The sequence below is a fragment of the Clarias gariepinus genome, chromosome 21, assembly GCF_024256425.1.
Source record: "Clarias gariepinus isolate MV-2021 ecotype Netherlands chromosome 21, CGAR_prim_01v2, whole genome shotgun sequence".
Lineage (NCBI taxonomy): Eukaryota > Metazoa > Chordata > Actinopteri > Siluriformes > Clariidae > Clarias > Clarias gariepinus.
Genome location: NC_071120.1, coordinates 12653883 through 12673446, shown reverse-complemented (window position 1 = coordinate 12673446; position 19564 = coordinate 12653883). Strand labels below are relative to the sequence as shown.

At 38.2% G+C, this 19564-nt stretch overlaps 1 protein-coding gene across 1 annotated transcript in view; it reads left to right on the top strand.

Annotated features, from left to right (window-relative positions):
* hip1rb (huntingtin interacting protein 1 related b) overlaps positions 1-19564 on the top strand; it is a 93030-nt gene that overhangs the window by 13097 nt on the left and 60369 nt on the right. Inside the window, exons 7-13 of the mRNA XM_053481012.1 lie at positions 2200-2261; positions 5941-6081; positions 6213-6270; positions 13639-13714; positions 14830-14985; positions 16319-16371; positions 16475-16547. Of these exons, the coding sequence (XP_053336987.1) occupies positions 2200-2261; positions 5941-6081; positions 6213-6270; positions 13639-13714; positions 14830-14985; positions 16319-16371; positions 16475-16547 (619 nt within the window). The remainder of the gene's footprint in view (positions 1-2199; positions 2262-5940; positions 6082-6212; positions 6271-13638; positions 13715-14829; positions 14986-16318; positions 16372-16474; positions 16548-19564) is intronic.

Sequence of the window (19564 nt, the reverse complement as noted above, 5' to 3'; positions counted from 1 at the left end):
ACTTCATTTAATCGTTTTTTAATACCGCCCAGTTTAGTTCCTAGCTCTGTTCTCAGTGATTTAAGTTCAGCTAACACGTCTGATGTCTCCGCCATGAGAGCCAGGTCAGGGACGGCCTGAACTTTGTTTTTTCCGCGCCAGTTTTACGAGCTCTAGTAAAAATATCACACTGTTTGGGGGCAGGATGTTTGGACATACTCAAATTATTAATTTCGATCGGAATTAATTCACTTTACGGGGGTATTATAACTTTTTTTGTGTGCGAGTTGTCGGAGCAAAACAATCAACCAGCCATCCTCGCCAGAGCCACGTGACCCCCCCCCCAAGGTGAACATTTGTGAGCAGCAATATGGTTTCATGCCCAGAAAGAGCCAATGGATGCAGTATTTGCTGAGGAATTTGCTGTATGAGGAAGTCTAGAGTGGCAGAGAAGTATTTTAGAGTGGTGCAGGACATGTATAGCAGAGAACTGTAAGACAGTGGTGACATGTGCTGTATGTGTGACAGAAGTCAAGGTGGAGGTGGATCTGCATCGTGGATCGGCTCTAAGCCCTTTTTTGATTGCTATGGTAAGGACAGGACAGGAGTCTCCATAAACAATGATGTTAGCAGATGACATTGTGCTTTGTGGCGAGAGCAGGGAACAGGTGGAGGAAAATCTAGAGAGATGGGAGTACGCTCTGGAAAGCAGAGGAATGAAGGTTAGCCGTAGCAAGACAGAATACATGTGTGTAAATGAGAGGAACCTAAGTGGAACAGTAAGGCTACAGGGAGTAGAGGTAAAGAGGGTGCAGGACTTTAAGTACTTATTGTCAACGGTCCAGAGCAATGGAGAGTGTGGAAAGGAGGTGAAGAGGCGGGTACAGGCAGGTTGGAATGAGTGGAGAAAAGTGTCCTGTGTGTTATTTGACAAAAGAGTATCAGAGAGAGTGAAAGAAAAGGTGTTCAAGACAGTGGTGAGACCAGCGATGCTCTACGGCTTAGAGACAGTAGCATTGAAGAAAAGACAGGGGGCAGAGTTGGAGGTAGCACTTTGGAGTGACAAGGATGGATAGGAGCAAGAATGAGTTCATCAGAGGGACAACCCATTTTAGATATTTTGGAGATAAAGTCAGAGAGGCCAGATTGAGGTGGTTTGAACCATGTTCAGAGGAGAGATTGTGAGCATATTGGTAGAAGGATGCTGAGGTTGGAACTGCCAGGCAGGAGGTCTAGAGGAAGACGAAAGAGGAGATTTTTTGAATGCAGTAAGAGAGGACATGAAGTTAGTTGGGGTGAGAGAAGAGGAAACAGAGGATAGGGTTCGGTGGAGGCAGATGATTCGTTGTGGCGAACAGCTGAAAGACAAAAAAGAAGAAGAATTGTGTTATATCCCAAGTGTGACCAAAACAATATCCTAATTTGTGAATGAGAAACAAGTATGCTTAAGGGAATTATGCATCACGTGCCACAATATCTAAGTTGATATACAGTGTCTGTTTTTGTATAATACACATGAGCTACTTTTGTGATTTGCTCTACGAATGTTTGTGGAACTGTGTTCTGTTCAAACTGTATTCGCAGATATTTGTAACTCAAATGTTCGTAAGTCTTACTGTACAGGCATCTGTAGTGCCTGCCAGGAGGCTAATGTATGTAAGATCTATCCATTAAAAAATATTAAAAGTTAAAAATGAAAACAAATTAATATTTACTAATTTTATTTAGTAAAGTAACGTAAAAGTGATTGACTCGGCCAGTGACTATTTAAATGTGTTTAAATACTGAAACATGGCGATGGATCCAGGGTGTCCAGGTTGTACCCTGCCTTGTGCCCTAAGCCTCCTGGGATAGGCTCCAGGTCCCCCGCGGCCCTGAATACAAAATAAAGCGGTATAGAAGATTAGTGAGATTGAGTGAGTGAGTGAGTACTGACACAAAAACTGTTGACATAAATGTTATTGTTTTGGTCAGTTGGACTACCAGTGAAGTAAACTCTGGTTCAAAAAACAACTTGATTCTTTGTTTGAGCATTTTTGCATGGATTTGAGTTAATTGATACCACAATACGCACAATGTTCTTGTAAAAGTAAAGGTAAAAAAGAATTGATTATGAGCAGGATAAATGTTTCCAGTTTTGAATACAGCTCTAACTGAGGTGCCTTTAAAGGGTATTGTTAACTTATGACACCACTGATACCATATGTTTCCTCTGCTCAGTTTCCAGCTAACTGTTGAGGTGTTTGATTACATGGATACAGAGCTTCGTCTTGCTGAGGCGGGTGAGTGGGCCTGTCTTTTTTTAGTTGTCAGTCCCTTGTCAGTTGCTTTCAAAACACTGATTATATCACAATTGCCATACATCTACCTTAAGTTATAAAAACAAACACATCTTGATTAAAAAAAATTCTACACCTTAATATCTTTTAAGTGTAGCTGTTTGACTAAGTAAAATGTTTATCCTGAAAATGTATTAATATTTAAATGTACGTTCAAGTGAATGTAATTTATTGCTAGCAAATTAATTTATTACCTATATAGTAACAGATGTCCTATACACATTATGACAAACAATTGTTCAATATCTCTGGAATATGTCTTGGATTGTAACACAACCATGAAAAGTGTAAATATATTGTTTCCTCAACAAATTTTTGATGTACTGTACAGATGAACTGCCTTGCAAAAAAGTTACCTGCTGTATTTAATGAAGCAAATAATTAAAAGCCTTCATTGGATAATTACCGCGGTGTAATATGATTTACATGGCAAAATGTTATTTAACGTTAACTGACCCTAGCTTCTCAACTCATAAACAACCAGGTCAGAAGACATATCCTGTGATATTGTCAAAGGTCACCCCCTGTTTCAGAAAGGTCAAATTATTGGCTGGTGTCAAGAAAAGAAGAACGCTAAAGAGATTGCTGAAACTACTAAAATTGGGTTAAGAACTATAAACCGCATTATTACAACTCATTATTAAAAATACCAATTAAAAAAACTTATAAGGCTAATTATGAGGAAAAAGTGAGGCTATTTCATATAAAAGGTATACTTACATGTTACTATTTGCATAAATTTGTCACACTTAATTTAAAGTATTTAATAAAGCAATATTTGGTGTCCATGGAGTAGTACTGGCTGATTAATAGAAAATTAATCAAAACCAAGTGTCTATTTGATGTAACCTTGAACATGTCAATTATTTATTTTTTAATTGTGTGTGTGAAAAATCACAGCTTTAATAGTTAACTAAATGTAAATGTTTAATAGTAATTTAAATGTTAATTAATCATTTAAATTAATGTTGAGTTAATCCTGACATAGATTTGGAGAGTAATTTTAACCTATCCCAATCTGGCAGCAGTTCATATTGTTGGCAGCTGAGTAGGACAGGGAGTCGGCTGTGCCATAGTTTCGCAATAGCAAGACTGTCACGATTCGGCTGTTGTTGTAGCCGTGGGCTTAAGAAGGGCAGGCGTAGGCGCAGAGGGTTGATTTTATCAAATAAAGTCTTTTAATAACAAAATAACACCAACATGATCAAAAAGCAAAACAGGTAAAGAAACTAGATCACTTTACTCAACCTTAACACACTAGTTTTTTTAGTCTGTTTTACAGACACTAGCTCCTTACACTCGTGCTCCTACGAGCGAACCACGCACGCACTCGCGCTCCTACGAGCGAACCACACACTCGGAGCTTACCCAGGCTGAGAGCTTACATGGGCTAAGAGCTTACACGGGCTATGAGCTTATACCAAGGACAGGGAAGACGCATAAAACTCGGAAAGACACTACCGACAGGCGAGATACTAGAGACAAGGAAACACTAGAAACCAACTGAACAGAACTTGCACTGAATAACGTGCAAACTAAGAAATACACTTAACTAAACACAACAACATAGATAACATTACAGAGCCTATTCTGGAACAAAACCAAACAAAACAATGCCAACTAGACATTTTTAATGCTCGACCCAGTTTTCCAGAACTAACAGCTTTTTATAACATCTTTAATGAGCTACCTCGTTTCAGGTGAGCTTCGTCATCACCTGACCGAGGTGCCTACTGGGAAACTGAGTCTGCCAACAAAACTACAGTACACAAACAAAAAATAATCATGGCCACAGTGCCCTCTAGGGGCAGTCCCTTACAAAAACAGTTAATCAAATCAATTGCTTTTAAATAGAGATTTGTTAAAATGTTGGACACTTAAAATCAGGGCTACAACTGATGATGACAATGATGATTATTTTTTTTTACTTTTTCTTTTTATTATTATTATTATTAGTAGTAGTAGAAGTAGTACAAAGTCAGTAGAATATTACAGGCTGGTTAGTATAGTAATAATTTTCTTCTTAATCATTTAATTAACTTGCTGGCATCTAATATAGTAACTAATAACCATAATTTTAATGTTTAATATTTTAACGTTTTAATTTAAGCTTTTTCTCATAATTTTTTTTGCTTTACTTGGTTTGATCTGGAAGGCAACCTTTTCCCACTTAAAAAATGTGTCAAGAATGAGTAGGTCAAAAAAAAAACCTTGCACATAGCTTTATCTCATTAGACAGCCCACCAAAAAAAACCCACAAAATAAAATCTGGCATTTTGCCATATACATCTATGAACAATATCAACTGCATTCCTCTCATACATTTATCCTTAACTTTAAGATTTAATCTATGCAGGAGGCAACTCTAACTAATACTGTACATTATTATTAATACTTGCGCTGCTGTCTCATTGTTTTAAATTCATAGAAAACTGGGATTTTTGATGATTTTTTTTTATGTATTTGCGGTGATGCTGTGCTGTAGTGACCCATTTCACTTTTACCCAGTGCACTCTTTCTTAAGAATTTGGACATGAATAGAAATACAGATTTAGAGGAACAAATTTAGAGTTTTTTTTTATATCTCATATTTTTATATCGCTGATTGGCTGAGCTTTCTCAGAGGCGATGGATGAGAGGTACTTAGTGCTTCCACATTATTCACGGCACTACAGCCAAACAGGGGTATTTGTGAGCTCATGCAATGTGCAATGTGTGACAGGGAGGAATTGGACATGACTAAATTAGGGAGAAATTTGGGGAAAAAAAAAAATAAATAAATAAATTGAAAGTAAACATTGCAATACAAAAAGTCGTCCTAATGACAGTAATTGATATTGTCAATACGCAGTTGCAACCCTGCTTAAAATAGGTTGTTCAAAAAAATTTAAATACAGGTTGTTCCTGCTTACAAATGAGTTCAGATTTATTCTAAAGTCCAGAAAAAGCGAGCCTTTGACACAAATATACCATGTAAATCATACTGTACCAACCCACTTGACTAAATCTGCCCCTTTTTCCCACATGCCGTTATGTGGCCAAAACCTGTATACGCGCCTAAGGAAATTAATCTCACAAATGGAACAATGTCGTCTCTGGGCCTTTAATTTAGGAGGGGAATCCCACACGCCATTTTGTCTCAATGCTGTTTTACACTGTATTAGACTGTGAACTTTTTCGAGATTAGGATTATTCACCATCAGGACAACTTTATAAGACAGACATTTTCTATAATTGTGCTCCCGGACTGATGCATTAAAAAAGATGAGGCCGACTCATTTCTTGCGCACAAAGCACAACACACACACACACACACACATACAATATACCAGACTTTAGACATCTTATACATTCACTTACACACTGAAAATAGTGTATATATTTGTAAATATTGGTATCTGGGGCACTGCACTGTCTTATATATACATTATTTTATATACATTACACATGAGCTACTTCCATAATTGAACTGGAGGAAGAACACGTTCCATTCATATCAGCATAACTCGAATGTTTGTAAGTCGGGGACTACCTGTATATGGAGTCTTATGTCTTTTATGAATCAATTTTTTGTTGAATGGCTAATAGTGTTGTATTTTTGTGTTTTTCTGTTCTTTCATAGTCCTACGACAGCTCAATACCTCCATTGCCATCTCAACATTGACAACAGGACAGTGTAAACTAGCACCCCTTATACAGGTCATCCAGGATTGTAGTCACTTGTATCACTACACTGTCAAGCTGCTATTCAAGTTACATGCCTGTGAGTCTTTTGCCACCCTTTTTGAGTTTTAAATAAAGTTATTCATTTATTGGATTGTAAAAAAAAATGCTCTCTGCTGGATGTTATTCTTTAGATAGTAAAAATGTTACTATACATGTTTTAAACCATAGGTTTACCTGCTGATACACTTCAGGGCCATCGTGAACGCTTCCATGATCAGTTCCACAGGCAAGTAGCAAGGTTGCAGATTGTGGCAATGTTAAACTCTTAAAAATTTAAAGAATATATATACTGTTGTACAGTTCGGTCCATAAAAATTAGGACAGTTACCCTCCTTTATTTTATTTCTGTTTACTACTATAATGGATTTGAAATGGTATGGTGAAGATTTGTTTTAAGAATAAATTTGTGTTTTTAATTTAACTGATTTATCAAACATATTAGTTTAGAAATTACAGTGATGTCAATTGTAATGTGATGTCCAGACTCCATGGACATCATTGAATGCTTAGTTTTCTTTATAAGTTTCCTTTGATACTTTGACATGCCTTGAATCTTCCAGAATCTTGATTGATTACTGTAAAATCCATTATGTTATTGGACAAAGGTAGATGCAGATGCATTTACAAGTATTAAGCCCGAATAATCTTTGTGCATTTTCTTGTTTTTTGAGACTTTAATTATTTAATTACTAAATTTTGGGACTTATAATTTAATAATTTAGGTCAGGGCCATTATGTTCTGTATAGAGGACCCAGGGGCTGTCCATCTTGTAATTAAAAGGCCACAACATTGGAAAGCTTACTCCTAGCTGTCTGTAGTTTGGTAGAAATATTTCTGCCCTGTCAGAATTAAGTAGTAGAAAGTTTCTCAATACCCATTGCCTAATGACCTTTACACATTCCTCTTTTTTATTCATTTGGTGTAATCTGGAATTGCTGAAACATATAGTTGTGTTTCTTTGACATAGCAGTGGATATAATACTATGTTCATAAATAATTTTACTCAGAGATAGTATATTTAGAGGAAAGACTGGGCCTAGAATAGAGTCAGAAAAATACACTTCGAGCCTTCGAGTGGCACAGTGATAAAGTTCTCACCCTATCATCCGGAGATCGCATTTTCGATTCCCGGGTGATGCTGTAACCTCTCGCAGCCAGAGGCCTAGAGAGAGCTGACTGTCCAAACTCTCTCAGAGGGAACGGATGGGAGGTACTTAGTGCTCTCACACTAATATATCAGAGGCGTCTGTGAGCTCACGCAAGCGGAAGGAGCGGATAGCGCTGTCCTCAGAGTGTGTTAGTGTGCTGGCATCATGTGGTTCGGAGGAAACGCGTGATAGTCTTTGGCCCTCCTGACTGAATGGTAGTAGTAGCCTTAATGTGGGGGCCCCTTAGTGACGGGGAGGAATTGAACACGACTAAATTAGGGAAAATCGGGGAAAAAAATACACTACCCAGCCAAAAAAAAGTCACATGTACCTTCTAGTTTAGGTCAGTTCATGCATGGGGAAGACTGCTGACTTGACAGATTTGACTTGGCTAGAAGGTAATCACCACCACCCTCCACCGGAAGATAGGCCATAGAAGGTCACTGCTGAAAGAGTCCGCTGTTTGCAAAGTGCAGGATAAAAGCATATTTGTGGCAAGGTGACTGAAGGGGAAAAGTGTGGATGGAAAAGGTGTTGCATTATTTTTGGTACAGCCCTCATACAGTATGTACATACATGAGAGTGCAGACAGAATGTTTTAGACGCTTTCAAGTTTTCCAAATGTTATGTTTTTTTTTGGATTCAAAACCTTTTTTTCCCTCATTTTACCATAAATAAAATGAGGGAAAACATTTATGGTATTTATCTACCATAAATACTTCACCATGACAAAGTAAAAACAGAGTGTTTTGTTAATTTATTTAAACATTCAGAATAAGTATTCAGACATGTCAACTTGTACTTAACTCAACATGATAGGAATCTGTACACTGTACAGCTACTGTATATTCATTGTGGAAAGTCTACATTGCACTGAAGGGTTCGATGATGTCTCAGCAATACAAATATTTAGAACATCAACTTATTTTAAAATGCAAATGTTTAAAATAAAAATAAATTTATATATAATATATAATATATATAAAAAATATATACAACCCAAATCCCAGAAAATGATGTTTTTTTAATTTAAAATATAAACTAAAATATTTTTTAATCATATGCACCAATATTTTATTCACAATAGACCATAAAGAACAAAGTATTTTACACTTTTATCCATTAAATGAGCTCATTTCAAATTTGATGCCTGCTACAGGCTTAAAAAGTTGCCACGAGGCAATAAAGGGCTGAAGTAGCAGGCAATTTTAAAAGGCAACTTATTAAGTTAATTACATCAGGTCTTTAACATGAATAGCTATAAAAAAGATGTCTTGAAGAGAGGCAGAGTCTGTAAGAGTATGCACAAAAAGAGTGCATAAAAAGATTGTGGAATACTTTAAAAACAATGTTTCTCAATGTCAAATTGCAAAGCCATATGTTTGATGCAAATCTCATAATTTACAGTGGAAAATATTATCAAAAGATTCAGAGAAACTGAAAGGGAAAAGGCCAAAGACCTTTGTTGAAAGCCTGTGGTCTTCGTTCCCTAAGACGACACTGCATCGTCAGCATGATTGTGTCATTGTCATTACTAAATATGCCCAGGAATGTCTCGAGAAATTACAATATACAGTCGGTAAACTGTGTCCTGTGGGCCAAGGTTCATTTAAAATGGACTATAGAAAGTAGAAAAGTAGAAATGTTCTATGGTTAGATAGTATAATGGTACATATGTTACTGCAGAGCTTGCAAGTTTCGGAAGACACTATGAATGCTGAAAATTATATAGAGGTTTAAGAGCAACACATGCTCCAGCCTGTATTTCAGCAGGACAATGAAAAGCCAAAAACTGCAGCTGGCTTCGTAGTAGAAGAGTCCGGGTGCTGAACTTACCTGCCAGTCCAGATCTTTCACCTATAGAAAATATTTCCCGCATCATTAAACGAAATATTTTTCAAAGGCGACCACAAACTCATCAGCAGCTGGAAACCTATATCAGGCAAGAATGGGACCAAATTCCAACAACAAAACACCAGCAACTTATAACCTCAATGCCCAGACGTTTTCAAACTGTTTTGAAAAAAAGCATGGGAAACATAAGCCTGTCCCAACCATTTTAAGACCTGTAGCAGGCATCAAATTTAAAATGAGCTCATTTTGTGCATAAAATTATTAAATTTCTCAATTTACATATTTATGTTATGTACTGTAGCACATAATATAAAGGCAGGTCTGCCTCTGTCCACCATTCATCATCTGCAGCTAATCCAGAATGCAGCGGCATGTCTCATTTTCAACCTTCACGCCACTTCTCTGTTCCCTGCACTGGCTACCTGTAGCTGCCCGCATCAAATTCAAAACCCCGATGCTCACCTACAAAGCTAAAAATAACCCAGCACCCACTTATCTCTCTGCTCTAATCACACCACGCATTGCACCATGTTCTCTTTCAAAAGCTACACTCAATGCTGCGTGAAAACACTATGGGAACATCTTTCTGTGTTGCCGGTTGTGAAGCGCGTGTGTATCAAACACGCCAAATTTTGGCATATATAACCTCGGTCAGGTGATGTCATCTGATGAAGCGCACCTGCAGGTTATAAATAGGGGTGGACCATAAACATTCCTCAGATCTTTTTGTCTTCATGACTGCTTTGTTGTGTGTGTCGGAGGGCCACACCTTCTGTTTCGAGTGTTTGGGGAAAAATCACGTTCTCCACGGGCTTTAAGGAGAGTGTGAGCACTGTGACCTCCTACCGATTAAAGTGCTTCACCCGCGGCTCGCCTTCTTTAAAGTGAAGCCGCAAGCCGCAAGCCGAAGCACTTCCTGGGGCTCACGTACAGATCTGGAAGAGGCACACGAGACAGAGTCTTCTCTCCTTTCTCTAGCTCTCTAGCTAGACTCCCTCTTTTGCTTCTGCGGATATGGAAATAGCCTCCTCAGAACCCTCCTCTGTCCAAGACAGAGAGTTTGAGGAGCTCCTTGAAGTAATAATGCATGCAGTAAAGCGGCTGCATATTGACTGGCCGCAGCAGCAAGCTCTCCCCAAGCACTCTAAACTAGACGACGTATTTCTGTCGGGTGGCAGGGGGGCGGAGCCTCAACGACTCTCCCTTTCTTTAATGATATCCATAGTGAATTATCTCGCTCTTGGAGCAAGCCCTACTCATCCTGTGTTTTTCGTGCCATCGATTTTGATTTATTAGAATATTGTTGATGCGGAAGCGCAGGGTTATAAGATGATGCCCCAGATAGAAGAGACGCTCACGTGCTATTTCTCTCCTGGAACATCATTCTCCCTGAAAAAGCCAACAATTCCCTCCAAGCCATGCAGACTCTCCTCTGCCCTGGTGGGAAAAGCTTTTCAGGCAGCACGTCAGGCTGGTGCTTCACTGCACACCATGGCGGTCTTGCAAGCATACCAAACTGATCTGCTAAAAGACTTGAACACTGGCGGCACCGTGGATGATGCGGTGTTTGTAATTACGCCAGGCTACAGATCTGTCTCTCCGCGCAACCAAGCAGACTGCCCGTGCTATCGGCCGTTCTATGGCTTCCCTGATATCCGTGGAGAGACACTTGTGGCTGAATCTTACGGGCATCAAGGATAAGAATTATGCAGTCCTCCTTGATGCCTCTCCGGCAACACCGTTAATTTCGTCGCCACCAGAATTAGGGAGGTGAAATTATATGAACATGCATGCGGGAAATTCCTCCCCCGCCGTGCTCAAGAATCGGGGCTGTCAGCCACCCAGTCTCGACCATGTCCAACTCTCGCCAGGCGAGAGGCCGAGAAAGAGAGCGTTAGCAGCTGCACCCCCCCTCACCTTGAGTCACATGGGATTCGACCGTTATGCAGGCACAGTTATCTCCCGCTCGTGTCGAATGTATTCTCAACACCCTAAAGGAAATCAAGCTAGTCCAGAGAGTGACTGTTTATCACTTTCAGAGATCTTTAGGCCTCATGGCAGCTGTATCCACGGTGATACTTTTGGGCCTCCTGCACATGAGAGCATTTCAATTGTGGCTGAGAGCCAGGGGATTTCACTCAAGGGCCAATCCCCGAAGGCAAATAAGGGTTACACGCCAGAGGCTTCGTACCCTTTCTATGTGGTTCAGACCCCAGTTTTTGACTTTGGGTCCCACTTTAGGTCCGTCTTGTCGTCGCAAAATGCTAACAGACGCTTCTCTCACGTGCTGGGGTGCGGTTTTAGATGGCCGTCCAGCCCAAGGGAGCTGGAGAGGCAAGGGTCCGTCGACAGGGTTTGCGCCTCTTATTCATAGCGCCCCGTTGGCCGACCAGAGTGTGGTTCTCGGACCTTTCTCTTCTCGACGGCTCACCCTGGGTGATTCCAGTGAGAAGGGATCTGCTGTCTCAGGCACAGGGGATGATATTTCCGTAGGTAAGCACCCCTTAGTTGCCCCTTTTATTTGTAAAGCTAAAGGCCGCTTACTAGAGCTGTTGTCTCTTCCTGGGACTTATCTATTGTGCTCGTAGGTCTGATTGACACCCCTTTCAAACCACTAGAGTCAGCACCTGCTAGGTTTATAACCCTTAAGATGGTTCTTCTCATGGCCGTTACTTCTCTGAAGAGAATTGGAGATCTGCAGGCTTTGTCAGCCTCCCCATCCTGCCTAGACCTTGCCCATGGGCTAGTAAAAGCTATTCTGCATCCTCATCCGAACTATCTCCCGAAAGTTCCGTTCTCAACCATGCACCCAGTTGTTCTTGAAAAATTCTGTTTTCCACCTTTTACAGCTCCGGAGCTCACGGGTCCTCGAGTCAGCTTCCCAGAGCTAGCTCTGAGACTTCCCTGGCCCTTGTGTGCACACGCTATACAACCTTGGGGGTCCAGACACTTGCAGTGCGGCGGTGTTGGTATTCTCGTTCCCATAGCGTTTTCACGCAGCATCGAGTGTAGCTTTTAAAAGGGAACATCTCGGGTTACTTTGCTGTAACCCTGTTCCCTGAAAAAGCGGGAACGAGATGCTGCACTCCAATGCCGCACTTCTTGCGTGACTGGACGTCCTTTCAGACAAAATTGATCTGAGGAATGTTTCCAGTCCACCCCTATTTATAACCTGCAGGTGCGCTTCATCAGATGATGTCACCTGACCGAGGTTATATATGCCAAAATTTGGCGTTTGATACACACATGCTTCACAACCAGCAACACAGAAAGATGTTCCCATAGCGTTTTCACGCAGCATCTCGTTCCTGCTTTTTCAGGGAACAGGGTTACAGCAAAGTAACCCGAGACGTTCCCACTGATCGTCTAGCACCGCTCGACTCATTCCACTATCTCTCAGCGATTGAGAGAGGACATTCATCCAGACTCTTTTCTGTTCTGGCACCTAGGTGGTGGAATTAACTTCCTCTAGATATCCATACAGTGGAGTCTTTGACAATCTTTAAACGAGAACTCAAGACCTTTCTGTTTCTTCAATACTTGCACTAATCCCCCTCCCCCAACAAAAAAACCCTTCCCAACTGGGTTTGATTGATGGCACTTAGTTAGTAACCTAGTAACCCAGTGTAAGTATCTATTTAGTGACGGGAACTTCAAAGCACTTTTTGTAAGCCGTCTTAGATAAGAGTATCCATTAAATGTAATGTAAACGTATGTTCTGTTGTAAATAAAATACAGTTAAATCTTGGATTGCGAGCATAATTAGTTCCAGGAGCTTTTATATCGAAGCACTTGTAATCACAGCGAATTTTACCCCATAAGAAATAATAGAAACTTCAATGATTCATTCCACAGGCCAAAAATATTCATATAAAATAATAAATACAAAATACAAAGTCAAAAAAAAATGTTTTACCTGCACTTACCTTTTGAAAAGAATTGTGGCTGAATTAAGATGAGCAAGGAGAGGAGGAGGGAGGCTACTGTGTAGGACAACTTTCAGACACACATACTAACGGAAACACTGCTAGAAACTTCTTTAACAAGAACCTCTCTAATGCCACTTGCTTTTGCCCCCTTTTGAGGATTTTGTGGAAATGCGACATTGCATTATCGTTAAACAGATTCATCTCCCACACTGCTACAGCATTTTGAACCTTTTTTTATCAGATAGAGAACAATTGGCTCAGTTGTGATCATGTGACGCTCAACAGAGAAAATGCATGTGTACTACTTGTATGTTAAGACCTTGCTCGTCTATCGAGTTAAAATGTATTTTAACATTTTGCTTGCCTTGCAAAATGATCGCAGACCACTGTATTGGCTCATGTGTCAAGTGTATTGGCTCGTGTAAATGTCCCAACTTTTCTGGAACTTGGGTTTTATATACGATTTAAACATACATAAATCATAAACTGGAGATTTTATGAGAATTAAGGGAGGATTCTCAGAAAATTTAATTTCAGATTCTATTTAAGTAACTTATATCCTGAATGTTCTGGAATAGAAATCCAAACTCGTACGCATGGAGGGATCTTTTTAAATTCATCACACTTAAATGTTTAACGCTTCTTTGTGCACTTCTTTTCAGCCTGAAGACTTTTTTTAATAAAGCTAGAGACATGATGTACTTCAAAAGGCTTATCCAGATCCCACGGCTACCTGATGTAAGATTTTTTTTTTTTGTTTCTGTCTTTCAATACCATGTATGTTTACTGTATGTCAGTTTAGTTGTTTTGCAACAAGTCGGGTATTTGACAAGGGCTAAAGTGTGTGAAGGCTGGCCCATCTTGTTCCACAAAAGTGCTGCTGCAGCAAAATTACTAAAATTACTAAAATTTGTGCAGTAGGCATGTAAGCATCAGCGCTAGATCATATAACTATGAGAGAAGGTGCATTGATTTTTATTTATTTATTTATTTTTACATCATGTTGATGGTCAGGTATGTGCATTGCTTACTTTGGGCAGAAATAAAACCAGGATGCAGTATGGAAAGAAGGCAAACTGGTGGAGACATTAATCCATGGGGAAAAACTGGTCTTGGCATTGACATGGGTAACATGGGTTACAAGAAAACATACAAGTTAAACATTTTAAAGGCAATATTAACAAATAAGGGTATGTAAATTTAATATGCTCTTGGAATTCGATAAAAGCAATAAATGCAGAAATAAATTGTTCTCTTTACTATTATTCTGATATTTGATGAATATCTAATATTATTATAATAAGAATAATACTATTATTCTGGTATAAAAATTAAGATGTGATCCTAACTGACAAGGAAAATTGACTAGGATTAAATGTCAGAAACTGTGAAAATACTAAGTTCAAATCTATTTGGCAAAAATGCAGGCAAACTTCTGTCCATAAGTACATAATCTGTCTGTGATTCATCTAAAACACACAGTATTTGCTAAAGTTGAACTAATAAATTTGATATAACCATTTTGTCTGTGTAAGGGAGGATATATGTGGGTGTGCTTGAGGCTTGATGTTTTTGCTTTAATTCTCCTGTATCTTTTGCCAGACTTCATTAAAAACCTATGAGTTTTTTTATGAACAGTGTAGCATACTGGTTAAAAAAATCCCATAGTTGTTAGACTTATTTAGGGAATATGTTGTCCGGTGAGATTCAGCGACATATAGAAGCTGTTCTTGAAGCTTGAGGTGGACCAACACCATACTAATACACTTTATTAATACACGCTACTTTTTTCCATTTAAATAGTTACTCATGTTTTTGTATTGATTTTTATTCATACTGTAATTTGTCTCCAGTCCCCTCCAAACTTTCTTCGGGCCTCTGCCCTAGCTGAGCATGTAAAGCCCATGGTTATTATCCCAGATCAAGAGGAGCCTGAGGAAGATGATGAGCCTGAACCACTAATAGATGTCAGTGAAGCTTCTCCAGTTAGCATGGCTTCCCAACCACAGGTAAGGGTCTTAGACCAACATCTGCAAAGTTCTTGTACTAATATGTATGCAAGTTTAAAATATACAGTATGTAACCTTTCACTGCCAGTGAAGCAGTCTATAAATGTCTAAAACTTTACCTTAAACGGACAAATGGTTGTTGAGATTTTTTTTTTAAATGGAGATCTTCCTTTAAAACATGCACATGCCATTAAAGCTTTTAAAATAAAATGTAATAGACACACCATACCATACAGATGGATAAACCAGTTAATTAGTTACCTGTTTTTCTGTTATTTGGTAGTGCCGAACAAGATGATATATTAAATTATGATAAACAAAATACAGTTCAAACTGGTGTTTTTTGGATATGTTTTTGCCTATATCAATAGAATGTGAAATAACGTCAAGAAAAGCTGTATTTAGTTTTTTCATTTAAAAAAATAGTCACAATACTTACAAAACTCCTCAGTTACAAATGGCAGCGGTAAATTTTTTTTCCTACAGTACTCTCAGAATTTCTGTAGTAAAAATTCGATCTATCTGTCTACATTTCTGTCAGTTTCAAATTTACGTAGCACTCCAAAAAATGCAATTCACAGTTTTATTAGAGGAGACATTTTCTGACATATTGTTAGTATTTCTGACACCTTCTGTCACTCTTAAGGTTATCATGATCCCTATAGTGTTTGCATTTTCAGACTTTTAAGAGTAAGGGTTGTTATGTTTATCGGGTTTAACAATTTCAAATATTATGTGATGAAAAAAACAAAAGAATATTCAGAAATATACAAATTGGTTATTTGTACCAAAAAAGCAATTTTTTACAATCAGACCGTGACTGGCAGGCCATCTGCAGCAGGTAAATTGAGTTTAATTCAGTTAATTTCTTGTAAATGGTTGGTTCATGTTTAAATTGTGAATAATTTTGTAAAATTGCTTTGTTGGGTGGCACCAGTGTCCATGGCCTCTGCTGTCACTGCAAACTGAATCTGCTTCTTGTGGTGATAATATGAAAAGGTTCTGTTTCTGTTCACATTTTCTTTTTATGCCCTTATACAGTAATTGTATAAAAGGTTTTCTACACCTCAGGACACTGGCCTTCCAAGCTACCAAATTAACTTTGATAATGTTTACATTCTAGTTTTTAAGAGGTGTGTTTTAAGGTATATGTATGCCAGTGTGCTTTTTTTTTTCTTATAATAGAATGCTAATTCTAACCATTCAGTCATCTGATCAAGTTCTGTAGGATCAGAAATTGTACAACACCAAGACATTTCTGCATGCTCCCCAAACCTTTTCAAAAACTTTGTGTTGAAGTTTAAATTTCTTTTTTTTTTTTTTTATTGGACAGGTTGACATATTTGATCAGACCTTTGGGCCAGCAAATAATGGTTTTGCTGACAGGTACTGAAATATTAAAATTGTTTTAATTGTTCTCAATAAATGAACTCAACAATTTTGAATGCTTGAGTTCGTGTTTTGATGATAAATCTGTTCTGCTTTATAGGGACCTCCAAATTGAGAGCTTGAAACATGAAATTGAAATACTTCGAGCTGAAGTTGAGAAGATCAAAGCTGAGGTAAAAAAAAAAAGAAACCTAATAAAGTTGACTCACATTTGTAGCAGTTGAACAAACAGTTAAAAGATAAAAAAACAGATTTTCAATAGACTTTTGTTAAATGGTCAATAAAATATTGGTATATAAAAAATGTTATGCTTATGGTAAATAGTTATGTCTCATCTCATCAATGATTGTGCCTATGTTAGACAAAATTCAGAATTAAACATTACAATAATTTAAAAAAGATGCACTAAAAATGCTGTTTTGTTTCTGTAAAAACATTGTTGGGTGGTTTATGCTGGGTCAAAATTCTGGGTTATTTCGGGTATTTTAAACACATTGTTGTGTTGCTTATGTTGGGTCATAGGTGATGCAGTGAGTCATTTACAAATCAACACCTGGTTGGGTTATTTTGACCCAACAACTGGTTTATTCTTTATTCTCTGTTTTCTCCGAACGACAGCCTGCAAAATGTTTGAAATATTACTGTTATTGTGTACAAGTATAGTTTTCAGAGATTTGAGCTTCAGGAAATCTCCCGGCGCTCTGTGCATAACACCAGCCCAATGCAGCTTCTGAAAGAATTTCTAAACGTGGGCTATTGTTGTTTACTTACAATATTTGTTAATTTAATTTAAATGAGGTTTGGGCTCGGGGTTTGGTATCTGTAACGGGTTCGAGCCTATTTGCACAGGTGGCACCATGAAGCACGGACACGAGGCGGGGTCATTTATTTAGGTAAAAGGGGGAAGGAGGACTGAAAGAAAGGGGAAGGGATGAAGTGAGCGCGAGGATCAATGGGTGGAATTCCAGTGTCCTGTTTAAAGTCCCTGGGGGCGCGTCACATCGCCCCACTTGCATGCCACTCTGTCCTGCTCCACCGCATCACGTACAGATTTGGCCATTATCGGCCACGTGCGTTTTCCCACCAGATGCCGCAATTTATCGCGCGGTGTGCCGGGACTTGCCTTAAGCAACATTCGGGAATTTGGCGCATGGAAGGACTTTATCTAAAAGCCGGACCAAGTACTGTACAACGAAGAACTGTGTATAATTACTTAGCCTAAAACAATATTGTTTCCAATGCTGAAGCAAACATTAATTTTATTTTGTTTTACAACAGATATTTCATGATGAATGTGTGTATATGTGCTTCATATTATTTTCATAATAATGAAATGAGATGCCCAAATTCGTGCTTTAAAATTCCTAATACGTTTCTTATATAGTTTTTGTAATGTTTTAACAGGGACAAAACAGTGAAAGACATGGCAATGTCTCGGTTTAAATGGCCTTGAAATTAATTTAATTTCCTGATAGTAGGCTATCTGAATAAATGTCCTGATTCGTGAATATGCAAACATGTCTTATTTAAAACGTAAAAATGTTTCGATCTCATCAGAAGACATGAATTAACTATATATATATATATATATATATATATATATATATATATATATATATATAATCATATTAAGTAAATATTATTTTATGAATACGAAGTTCTTCAGGCTTTTTATAATAATCATCATATTTGCTGTTTGTGTCCAGCATTGAATAATTATTTCAGCCATTATTTAACCACGGCTGGAAATAATAGCTGGAATGTGATGTGATTGTAAATTTATGACTGAAATAAAGCTGTTCGTCTTTTGTAAAGTACTTTCACTTTATAAAAGGCAGCGTTTTTATCAAATGGTTGATAACTGCGTGTTGTACAGTATATACAACGCGACAGCGCGCTCAGTTACTCACTTCTCACCTTTCATGTAGGTCTGCTCGGACTTATTCATTCGTTTTAAACCCCTCAAAAATGCATGTGTATACAGCTTAAAACCTCCATCAGTTAATAAAGATAGCATCTACAGTATTTATGAAAAATTGCCCCAGCGTTTTTCGGAGCTTCAGAAAATCTCCCGGCGCTCTGCGCATAACATCGGAAAGAATTTATAAACGGTTTCTAAACGTGGGCTATTGTTTTTTTTTACTTATAATATTTGGTAATTTAATTTAAATGAGGTTTGGGCTCAGGACTTCGATTCGGCATTGTGATTCTCCTCTTTAATTTACTACATAGTTTTAATTAGCGCTCAGCCGCATGCATAAAGTTTTTCAGAGCGCACCGGCAGAAGTAGACTAATGATTATGAACGCGTCGGGAAAACAGCAAGCAGACTGACTCTGACCATTTTAAAAAACGTTTGTGTTCATTTTCTGACGCGCTCAAGTTCACCAAAAACAATACAGAACAGCGCAGCTTATTTGCTTTCAAACATTTAGAGTTAAGATTCAAGCTTCAAGATTCAAATAACTTTTTATTAATCCGAGAGGGAAATTGCTTATGCTCGGTTACAGGTGCTCACAGTTGTTAACTAAGAAAAAGGTAATAAAGAATAAAGGTAATAAATAATAATAATAATAATAATCTTAAAAAAAAAAAAGGTCCTAAAACAGTAAGTACCATCAGAATATGACTCAAGGCCACTTGTAAGTATTGCACAGTAATCTAGTATATTTATGTAATATTGTATTATTATATGTAATCTTGTATTACATATTTTATTGGGAAGTAGGCAGTAATCAATATTATTAATATGGTAAGTGGTAATGTCCTGTTGTGTAACAGTTAGTGAAAAATCCACATACATGTGTGTATTAGTTACAGAGAAGAGTTGTAAACTTTTATGGCCGTTGGAAGAAAGGATTTCCTGTGGCGCTCTGTGGAACACTTGATAGTAATCAGTCTCTGGCTGAAACTGCTCCTCTGTTCAGCGAAGACACTGTGTAGCGGGTGAGAAGGATTGTTCAAAATGAATTGTACTTTGGATAGAATCCTCCTCTTCGCTACTACATCCACAGTGTCAAGCTCCATGCCTAGCACAGATCCGGCCTTTTTAATTAACTTGTCCAGTTTGTTCTTATCAGACACCTTAATGTTACCACCCCAACAGACCACAGCGTAAAAAATGACACTCGCCACAACAGTTTTATAGAACATCCGCAGAATGGTGTTACAGACGTTAAAAGACCTGAGCC